Consider the following 12,024-nt stretch of genomic DNA (forward strand, 5'->3'; position numbering starts at 1 on the left):
TCTGCCTTCAAGGGTCCCACATTTGACTTTGCTATTCTTTTTCCCTTAACATATCTAAAGAAGCTTTTACTGTCCTTCTTTATATTCCTGGCCAGCTTCCCCTCGTACTTCATCTTTTCAGCTCGTATTGCCCGTTTTGTTTCCTTCTGTTGTCCTATGAAAGTTTCCCAATCCTCTGGCTTCCGGCTATGTTATACATCTTTTCTTTTAGTTTTATTCTATCCCTAACTTCTCTTGTCAGCCACGGTTGCCTCCTACTCCCCTTAGAATCTTTCTTCCTTTTTGGAATGAAATGATCCTGCGTCTTCCGGATTAAGCCCAGAAATTCCTGCCATTGCTGTTCCACCATCATTCCTGCTAGGATCCCTTTCCAGTCTACTTTGGCCAACTCCCCTCTCATGCCTTCATAGTCCCCTAAGAGTAGCTGGAAGCCAGAGGATTGGGAAACTTTCATAGGACAACAGATGGAAACAAAACGGGCAATACGGGCTGAAACGATGGTAAAGCTTGTAAATTGTCCCATGTGTAGAATAGTGCTAGTGTATGGGGATCGCTGGTTGTGCGGACTCGGTGGACCAAAGGACCTGTTTCCGCGCTGCATCCCTAAACTAAACATTAATCGCGTTATTTCCTTATCATGTATCTGTACACTGTGGATGGCCGATTGTAATCATGTATTTTCACTCTGACATTAGCATGCAACAACAGCTTTTCACTATACAAGCTATTCACATGACAATAAACTAAACTCAAAACTCACTTATAGCAGAAATCGCCAGCTCTGATACACAGAGAAAAAACAAATTAACTGAAATTGAAGAAGTCAATATAGACTCTGGTTGGCTGCAATGTACCCAGATGGCAAATGGGATGCTGTTCCTCAAGCTTGCATCGGTCATGGTATAACAGTGTAGCAAAGCACCAGCAGGTCAAATTGGCAGTGGGATGGAGAATTAATTGGGATCTTTACACCCCGGGTACATTTGGGATCGGGAATGGATTGGCTGATGACTGGTGGAGGCAGGTATTCTCCCAACATTTAAAAGCTATCTAGATGGCACTTGAATCACCAGAGCATAGAAATGCCCTGAATCAAAGGCTGGTAAACAGGATTAGTTTGGATGGGAACTTAAATGTTGGCATAGACATGGTGGGCCGAGGTGTTGTTTCTTTGTTCTGTGTGAGGAAGAATTTGAAGGATCTGGTGAGAGGGTAAAAGGGAATTACTGGAAAGGTTCCAGGATCGAACGATGTTAGTTATAATATTAGATTAGAGACCCCAAAGCAATGAAGATAGAGAGGAGATTTGATAATTGTGAACAAGATGGGTATAGGCAGGATAAAGGTGGAAAAATGATTTTAGTTTGCTGTTAATGTAAGGAATGAGGACACAGATTTAAAAAGCACAATGGGGGCATCATTTAAAAAAATTAATGCCAAGGAAGTAGCTCCAGAAATAGTGGATGCATTAGTAATAATCTTTCAAAACTCTTTAGATTCTGGAGTAGTTCCTGAGGATTGGCGGGTAGCAAACGTAACCCCACTTTTTAAGAAGGGAGGGAGAGAGAAAGCGGGGAATTACAGACCAGTTAGTCTAACATCGGTAGTGGGGAAACTGCTAGAGTCAGTTATTAAAGATGGGATAGCAGCACATTTGGAAAGTGGTGAAATCATTGGACAAAGTCAGCATGGATTTACAAAAGGTAAATCATGTCTGACGAATCTTATAGAATTTTTCGAGGATGTAACTAGTAGCGTGGATAGGGGAGAACCAGTGGATGTGGTGTATCTGGACTTCCAGAAGGCTTTTGACAAGGTCCCACATAAGAGATTAGTTTACAAACTTAAAGCACACGGCATTGGGGGTTCAGTATTGATGTGGATAGAGAACTGGCTGGCAAACAGGAAGCAAAGAGTAGGAGTAAACGGGTCCTTTTCACAATGGCAGGCAGTGACTAGTGGGGTACCGCAAGGCTCAGTGCTGGGACCCCAGCTATTTACAATATATATTAATGATCTGGATGAGGGAATTGAAGGCAATATCTCCAAGTTTGCGGATGACACTAAGCTGGGGGGCAGTGTTAGCTGTGAGGAGGATGCTAGGAGACTGCAAGGTGACTTGGATAGGCTGGGTGAGTGGGCAAATGTTTGGCAGATGCAGTATAATGTGGATAAATGTGAGGTTATCCATTTTGGTGGCAAAAACAGGAAAGCAGACTATTATCTAAATGGTGGCCGACTAGGAAAAGGGGAGATGCAGCGAGACCTGGGTGTCATGGTACACCAGTCATTGAAAGTGGGCATGCAGGTGCAGCAGGCAGTGAAGAAAGCGAATGGTATGTTAGCTTTCATAGCAAAAGGATTTGAGTATAGGAGCAGGGAGGTTCTACTGCAGTTGTACAGGGTCTTGGTGAGACCACACCTGGAGTATTGCGTACAGTTTTGGTCTCCAAATCTGAGGAAGGACATTATTGCCATAGAGGGAGTGCAGAGAAGGTTCACCAGACTGATTCCTGGGATGTCAGGACTGTCTTATGAAGAAAGACTGGATAGACTTGGTTTATACTCTCTAGAATTTAGGAGATTGAGAGGGGATCTTATAGAAACTTACAAAATTCTTAAGGGGTTGGACAGGCTAGATGCAGGAAGATTGCTCCCGATGTTGGGGAAGTCCAGGACAAGGGGTCACAGCTTAAGGATAAGGGGGAAATCCTTTAAAACCGAGATGAGAAGAACTTTTTTCACACAGAGAGTGGTGAATCTCTGGAACTCCCTGCCACAGAGGGTAGTCGAGGCCAGTTCATTGGCTATATTTAAGAGGGAGTTAGATGTGGCCCTTGTGGCTAAGGGGATCAGAGGGTATGGAGAGAAGGCAGGTACGGGATACTGAGTTGGATGATCAGCCATGATCATATTGAATGGCGGTGCAGGCTCGAAGGGCCGAATGGCCTACTCCTGCACCTAATTTCTATGTTTCTATGTTTCTATGTTTCTATGTTACCAGAATGCTGCCCGGTTTGGAGAGTTTCAGCTACAGGTTGAGCGGAGGTTGAGGGGAGACTTGATCGAAGTATGGAATATTAGGAGAGGCATATAAAGGGTTGACAGTCAGAACCTTTGTGGTGTGAGGTCAAATTGTGATGAGCTCGCTTCCTATAAAAATGATATGAAATTCCAATAACAGAGCAACGTTTAAGGGTGTGATTTTTAAAAGGATCAGGCTGAACAAAATACACAATATTCAATTAGAAACTGAAAATGGAAAACTGCAAATGCGGGAAAGCTGAAATGGAAATGAAAACGCTGGAATGACTCTGGAGGAAAAGAATCAGTCTTACTATATTAGGTTCAATTGTTGTTCAATTGATGCTGTAATTGTTATATGGTTATATGGTTCAAGGCCCTTTGCCAGAACTTGGAAAAGGGAAAAAGAAAGTTGTTTCAGATGTGGTGGGATGGGGTGTGGCATTGGATTAGAGACCCCAAAGCAATGAAGATAGAGAGGAGATTTGATAATTGTGGACAGGATGGCTATAGAAATGTAGAAACATAAACTCTCTTTTAAATTCACCCAGTGAATTGGCCTCCACTGCCTTCTGTGGCAGAGAATTCCACAAATTCACAACTCTCTGGGTAAAAAAGTGTTTTCTCATCTCAATAGTCTTAAGAAGGGGAAATCTTGCTTGACAAATCTTTGGGGATTTTTTGAGGATGTAACAAGTAGAATGGATAAGGTAGAGCCAGTGGGTGTGGTGCATCTGGACTTTCAGCAAGCCTTTGATAAGGTCCTTGCTATTGAGGGAGTGCAGCGTAGGTTTACAAGGTTAATTCCCGGGATGGCGGGACTGTCATATGCTGAGAGAATGGAGCAGCTGGGCTTGTACACTCTGGAGTTTAGAAGAATGAGAGGGGATCTCATTGAAACATATAAGATTGTTAAGGGCTTGGACACGCCAGAGGCAGGAAACATGTTCCCGATGTTGGGGGAGTCCAGAACCAGGGGCCACAGTTTAAGAATAAGGGATAAGCCATTTAGAACGGAGACAAGGAAACACTTTTTCTCACAGTGAGTGGTGAGTCTGTGGAATTCTCTGCCTCAGAGGGCGGTGGAGGCAGGTTCTCTGGATACTTTCAAGAAAGAACTAGATAGGGCTCTTAAAAATAGCGGAGTCAGGGGATATGGGGAGAAGGCAGGAACGGGGTAGTGATTGGGGATGATCAGCCATGATCACATTGAATGGCGGTGCTGGCTCGAAGGGCCAAATGGCCTACTCCTGCACCTATTGCCTATTGTCTATTGAGAAGAGAAAAAAACATTTACTCAGAGAGTTGTGAATTTGTGGAAATCTCTGCCACAGAAGGCAGTGGAGGCCAATTCACTGGGTGAATTTAAAAGAGAGTTTATGTTTCTACATTTCTATAGCCATCCTGTCCACAATTATCAAATCTCCTCTCTATCTTCATTGCTTTGGGGTCTCTGCCACACCCCATCCCACCACATCTGAAATAACTTTTTTCCCCACTTTCCCTGTTCTGGCAAAGGGCCTTGAACCTAATATATTAAGACAGATTTTTTTCCTGCAGTAATTCCAGCTCCATTTCAGAGTCATTTTCAGTTCCATTTCAGCTTTCCTGCATTTGCAGTATTCCATTTCAGTTTCTAATTGAATATTGTGTATTTTGTTCAGCCTGATCCTTTTAAAAATCACACCCTTAAACCATATAACCATATAACCATATAACAATTACAGCACGGAAACAGGCCATCTTGGCCCTTCAAGTCCATGCCGAACATTTATTTTCCCCTAGTCCCATCTACCTGCACTCAGACCATAACCCCCCATTCCTTTCCCGTCCATATACCTATCCAATTTATTTTTAAATTATAAAATCGAACCTGCCTCCACCACTTCCACTGGAAGCTCATTCCACACAGCTACTGAGTAAAGAAGCACCCCCTCATGTTACCCCTAAACTTCTGTCCCTTAATTCTCAAGTCATGTCCTCTTGTTTGAATTGTCCCTACTCTCAATGGGAAAAGCTTATCCACGTCAACTCTGTCTATCCCTCTCATCATTTTAAAGACCTCTATCAAGTCCCCCCTTAACCTTCTGCGCTCCAAAGAATAAAGACCTAACTTGTTCAACCTTTCTCTGTAACTTAGTTGCTGAAACCCAGGCAACATTCTAGTAAATCTCCTCTGTACTCTCTCTATTTTGTTGACACCCTTCCTATAATTAGGCAACCAAAATTGTACACCATACTCCAGAATTGGCCTCACCAAAGCCTTGTACAATTTTAACATTACATCCCAACTTCTATACTCAATGCTCTATATAATAACCATATAACAATTACAGCATGGAAACAGGCCATCTCGACCCTTCTAGTCCGTGCCGAACACGTATTCTCCCCTAGTCCCATACACCTGCATTCAGACCATAACCCTCCATTCCTTTCCCGTCCATATAACTATCCAATTTATTTTTAAATTATAAAAACGAACCTGCCTCCACCACCTTCACTGGAAGCTCATTCCACACAGCCACCACTCTCTGAGTAAAGAAGTTCCCCCTCATGTTACCCCTAAACATCTGTCCCTTAATTCTCAAGTCATGTCCCCTTGTTTGAATCTTCCCTACTCTCAGTGGGAAAAGCTTATCCACGTCAACTCTGTCTATCCCTCTCATCATTTTAAAGACCTCTATCAAGTCCCCCCTTAACCTTCTGCGCTCCAAAGAATAAAACCCTAACTTGTTCAACCTTTCTCTGTAACTTAGTTGCTGAAACCCAGGCAACATTCTAGTAAATCTCCTCTGTACTCGCTCTATTTTGTTGACATCCTTCCTATAATTAGGCGACCAAAATTGTACACCATACTCCAGAATTGGCCTCACCAATGCCTTGTACAATTTTAACATTACATCCCAACTTCTATACTCAATGCTCTGATTTATAAAGGCCAGCACACCAAAAGCTTTCTTTACCACCCTATCTACATGAGATTCCACTTTCATGGAACTGTGCACAGTTATTCCCAGATCCCTCTGTTCACCTGCATTCTTCAATTCCCTACCATTTACCATGTACGTCCTATTTTGATTTGTCCTGCCAAGATGTAGCACCTCACACTTATCAGCATTAAACTCCATCTGCCATCTTTCAGCCCACTCTTCCAACTGGCATAAATCTCTCTGTAGACTTTGAAAATCTACTTCATTATCCACAACCCCACCTATCTTAGTATCATCTGCATACTTACTAATCCAATTTACCACACCATCATCCAGATCATTGATGTACATAACAAACAACAGTAGACCCAACACAGATCCCTGTGGCACCCCACTAGTCACTGGCCTCCAACCTGACAAACAACCATCCACCATTACTCTCTGGCATCTCCCATTCAGCCACTGTTGAATCCATCTTGCTACTCCACCATTAATACTCAACCATTGAACCTTCTTAACCAACCTTCCGTGAGGAACCTTGTGAAAGGCCTTACTGAAGTCCATATATACAACATCCACTGCTTTACCCTCATCAATTTCCCGAGTAACCTCTTCAAAAAATTCAAGAAGATTAGTCAAAATCTACTTCCAGGCACAAATCCATATTGACTGTTCCTAATCAGACCGTTTATCCAGATGCTTATATATATTATCTCTAAGTATCCTTTCCATTAATTTTCCCACCACTGACGTCAAACTAACAGGTCTATAATTGTTAGGTTTACTCTTGGAACCCTTTTTAAACAATGGAACAACATGCACAGTACGCCAATCTTCCGGCACTATTCCCGTTTCTAATGACATTTGAAATATTTCTGTCATAGCCCCTGCTATTTCTACACTAACTTCCCTCAATGTCCTAGGGAATATCCTGTCCGGACCTGGAGACTTATCCACTTTTATATTTTTCAAAAGTGTCAGTACTTCCTCTTCTTTGAATCTCATAGTTTCCATAGCTACTCTACTTGTTTCCCTTACCTCACATAATTCAATATCCTTCTCCTTGGTGAATACCGAAGAAAATAAATTGTTTAATATCTCCCCCATCTCTTTTGGCTCTGCAGATAGCTGTCCACTCTGACTCTCTAATGGACCAATTTTATCCCTCGTTATCCTTTTGCTATTAATATAGCTGTAGAAACCCTTTGGATTTACTTTCACCTTACTTGCCACAGCAGCCTCATATTTTCTTTTAGCTTTTCTAATTTCTTTCTTAAGATTCTTTTTACATTCTTTATACTCCTCAAGCACCTCATTTACTCCATGCTGCCTATAATTATTGTAGATCTCTCTCTTTTTCCGAACCAAGTGCTCCGCTTACTGAATAGCTTATCAACTAACTGCTCTTTGAAATTGACGAATTATGTCACTGCCTAAAAATTCATACGGCATTTGTCACACAAATCATAAGTGATAGGTATCATGTGATAGGAGCAGAAATGGGCCATTCGGCACAAGGTCTGCTCCGCCATTCATCATGGCTGATCAATCTCTCCCCCCTAACTCCATTCTCCTGACTTTCCCCATAACCCAGAGACAGATGGAGGGAGGGGGTGGGGGAGACACAGAGAGAGAGAGAGAGAGAGAGAGACGGAGACAGAGACGGGGGTGGCAGAGGGGGGGAGGAGACAGAGAGAGACAGAGAGGGGGAGAGAGGGGAGGGGGGGAGAGAGGGGAGGGGGAGGGGAGGGGGAGATGCTGCCTATAATTATTGTAGATCTCTCTCTTTTTCCGAACCAAGTGTCCAATTTCCCTTGAAAACCATGGCTCTTTCCAATTTTTACTATTTGCTTTCAACCGAACAGGGACATAAAGATTCTGTACTCTTAAAATGTCATCTTTAAATGTCCTCCATTTCTCTTCCACATCTTTCCCATAAAACAAACTGTCCCAATTCACTCCTTTTAAATCCTTTCGCATCTCCTCAAAGTTAGCCTTTCTCCAATCAAAAATTTCAACCCTAGGTCCAGTTCTGACCCTCTCCATAATTATATTGAAACTAATGGTATTGTGATCACTGGTCCCAAGGTGTTCCCCAACGCATACCTCCGCCACCTGACCTGTGTCGTTTCCTAACAGGAGGTCCAGCACTGCCCCTTCTCTAGGAGGTACCTCTATATATTGCTGCAAAAAACTATCCTGCACACATTTTACAAACTCCAAACCATCCAGCCCATTTACAGAATGTGTTTCCCAGTCTATGTGTGGAAACTTGAAATCTCCCACAATCACTACCTTGTGCTTACTACTAATATCTGCTATCGCCTTACATATTTGCTCATCCAATTCTCGCTCCCCATTTGGCGGTCTATAATACACCCCTATAAGTGTTGCTACACCTTTCCCATTTCTCAGTTCCACCCAAATAGCCTCCCTAGATGAGCCCTATAATCTATCCTGCCAAAGCACTGCTGTAATATCTTCCCTGACAAGCAATGCAACACCTCCACCTCTTGCCCCTCCAATTCTATCACACCTGAAGCACCGAAATCCTGGCATATTTAGTTTCCAATCACAGCCCTCCTGCAACCATGTTTCACTGATCGCCACAACATCATACTTCCAGGTGTCAATCCAGGCTCTAAGCTCATCCACCTTTCTTACAATGCTCCTAGCATTAAAATATACACATTTAAGAAACCCACCACCTTATTCTCTGTTTATTATCTTTTTCTTCTTTCTCCCCTACATTTTGGGTCCGAATGCTACCATTCTCTGCCTCCTGCCTCACACACTGACTGCTAGCTTTCTCTATTTGAGTCCCTCCCCCCAACCATTCTAGTTTAAAGTCTCCCCAGTAGCCTTTGCAAATCTCCCCGCCAGGATACTAAAATGTTGCTTAAACGTTGCTCTATTGGAATTTCATATCATTTTTATAGGAAGCGAGCTCATCACAATTTGACCTCACACCTCCCAATAGCTATAACAGCTGCAGCTTACATTTCCTTGTCCAAGATTTCACAAGAGCAGAAGTAATTTTTATCATCCTTGTTGTTTTTTGATAAGACAACGGACCTTGGCCTTAATTTTTTTAATTTATGCCCCCATTGTGCTTTTTAAATCTTTGTCCTCATTCCTTACATTAACAGCAAACTAAAATCATTTCCCCCACCTTTATCCTGCCTATACCCATCTTGTTCACAATTATCAAATCTCCTCTCTATCTTCATTGCTTTGGGGTCTCTAATCTAATATTATAACTAACATCGTTCGATCCTGGAACCTTTCCAGTAATACCCTTCTACCCTCTCACCAGATCTTTCACATTCTTCCTCACACAGAACAAAGAAACAACACCTCGGCCCACCATGTCTATGCCAACATTTAAGTTCCCATCCAAACTAATCCTATTTACCAGCCTTTGATTCAGGGCATTTCTATGCTCTGGTGATTCAAGTGCCATCTAAATAGCTTTTAAATGTTGGGAGAATACCTGCCTCCACCAGTCATCAGCCAATCCATTCCTGATCCCAGATGCACCCGGGGTGTAAAGATCCCAATTAATTCTCCATCCCACTGCCAATTTGACCTGCTGGTGCTTTGCTACACTGTTATACCATGACCGATGCAAGCTTGAGGAACAGCATCCCATTTGCCATCTGGGTACATTGCAGCCAACCAGAGTCTATATTGACTTCTTCAATTTCAGTTAATTTGTTTTTTCTCTGTGTATCAGAGCTGGCGATTTCTGCTATAAGTGAGTTTTGAGTTTAGTTTATTGTCATGTGAATAGCTTGTATAGTGAAAAGCTGTTGTTGCATGCTAATGTCAGAGAGAAAATACATGATTACAATCGGCCATCCACAGTGTACAGATACATGATAAGGAAATAACGCGATTAATGTTTAGTTTAGGGATGCAGCGCGGAAACAGGCCCTTTGGTCCACCGAGTCCGCACAACCAGCGACCCCCATACACTAGCACTATTCTACACATGGGACAATGTACAAGCTTTACCAAAGCCAATTAACCTACAGACCTGTACAGCAGCCGTAGTCAAGATCAAACCCGGATTACAATCTGCCATCCACAGTGTACAGATATGTGATTAGGTGAATAATGTGAATTTCAGGTTTCCTGCATCTGTAGTTTTTCATTTTCTAATTGAATATTGTTTATTTTGTTCAGACAGATCCTTTTAAAAATCGCACCCTTAAACGTTGCTCTGTTATTGGAAACGCAGGAATTCTAACAAACAGCAGCTGTGGAAAGGAAATAAATGAGGCTGACTTTGTATTCAGGTAAGAAGAGAATGGATGGGAAAATAAAAACAATCTTGGGATACCTCCAAGTTGTTGCAGCTACATAAATATTTTTGGACCAGTCACTGCTAATGGAGGAAATGTGGGAGTCAATATGGAGACAATTCACTCCCACAAATAGTAACATGATAATGCTTTGTAACATGATAATGATAATCCGGAAATGGCGGCGCTGTTAACAGCTGCGGCTCGCCTGCAGTCCGTCTGTCTTTACTTTTTTCTGTTGTTTTTTTTGTCTTGTTTTGGTTAAGTTTTAGTTTGTTGGGTTGTGTTAGAGAGGGTGAAACATGTTCTCTGTCTCTTCCTTCGGGGGAATGCGACTTTTTCGTGTCGTATCCCCCTTCTCTGCCTCCGTCTGCGCTGAGGCCTAATGGCGGAGCTGGCGGCCTCCAGCCTGCGACCGACCCCGAGGCTCCGGAGGCAGAGCCAGCCAGGACTCACCAACGAGAGGCTGGCCGTCTTCGGGGCTGAGGCAGCGGTGGCCCGACTTGCTGGTGCGGCGTTCTGGCTTTCGGCGGCGGCCTGGAGCTGATGCAGCGGGGCTCAGAGCTGAGACTGCGGGACCCGGAGCTGGGGCAGCGGCCCGGAGCTGGGGCGGCTTAGCGCAGAGGGAGAACAAGGAGGGAAGAGACGGAGACGAAGACTTTGCCTCCATCACAGTGAGGATGTGCTTGGTGAACTCACTGTGGTGGATGTTTAATTTGTGTTTATTGTATGTTTTGTTATTATCGATTCTGTGTATGACTGCAGGCAACATAATTTCGTTCAGACCGAAAGGTCTGAATGACAATAAAGGAATCTAATTCTAATCTAATTCTAATTCTAATTTGATAATCTGGTTTGTCAGTCATAAAAACACAAAATACATGAAACATGATACATTATTACAGATATGAACTACCCTCTGAGTGAAAAAGTTGCCCCTGAGGTCCCTCTTAAAACTCCCTTATTTCACCTTAAGCACAACCCCCTGTAGTTTTAGAATCTTCTAAAGGAAAAATATTGTGCATTCATTATATCCATGTCGCTCGTGATTTTGTGTACATCATATGCCTCCTGTGCTCCAAAGAAAAAAATATCCAACCTTTCCCTTTACATCAAATCCGCAAGTCCAGGGAGAACTTCTATCTTCCAGGGAAGAACATCCATACCAAAGGATGATTGTAATTATAGGTCGAGCAGAGTTCTTCGACTCTAAAGTGGAAAAGGCATATCCAAACACATTCTAAAATTGAGCAATAATACATCTGCATTTTGTTATTCTGCAATTAACAAATTAACTAGGATATGTTCCCTGCTGTCAACTGGCTTACAATGTTGGAAATAGCAGATTAACAGCGCAATTGCAATATAAAGCATTTCATCCTGAAACGCCACCTATTCCTTTTCTCCAGAAATGCTGTCTGACCCGCTGAGTTACTCCAGCATTTTGTGCCTATCTTCAGTGTAAACCAGCATCTGCAGTTCCTTCCTATACATTATAGTCTGCATTACTGACAGGGCTGCAGCTACTTTACAAATCGTCTGTGATCTGGCTCACACTCACCGTGTGAGTACTGACGACACAAAGCATTTTTTTACACTAAGATCTACAATACGTGTTTAAAAAAAAAAGGGAGATGAAGGTGACTTAGATTCTAAGCATATAAACAGCAAAAAGGTGTGTCAACATTTATGGGAAGACATGAGAATGGTGTTGAGGCGGAAAAATAGATCAGGCATGCAGAGCAGACTCGATGAGCCAAATG

At 42.7% G+C, this 12,024-nt stretch overlaps 1 protein-coding gene across 1 annotated transcript in view; it reads left to right on the forward strand.

Annotated features, from left to right (window-relative positions):
* LOC116968454 (alpha-2,8-sialyltransferase 8E-like) overlaps nucleotides 1–12,024 on the forward strand; it is a 101,798-nt gene that overhangs the window by 81,393 nt on the left and 8,381 nt on the right. Inside the window, exon 5 of the mRNA XM_033015222.1 lies at nucleotides 10,143–10,255. Within this exon, the coding sequence (XP_032871113.1) occupies nucleotides 10,143–10,255 (113 nt within the window). The remainder of the gene's footprint in view (nucleotides 1–10,142; nucleotides 10,256–12,024) is intronic.

The sequence above is a fragment of the Amblyraja radiata genome, chromosome 2, assembly GCF_010909765.2.
Source record: "Amblyraja radiata isolate CabotCenter1 chromosome 2, sAmbRad1.1.pri, whole genome shotgun sequence".
Classification (NCBI taxonomy): domain Eukaryota; kingdom Metazoa; phylum Chordata; class Chondrichthyes; order Rajiformes; family Rajidae; genus Amblyraja; species Amblyraja radiata.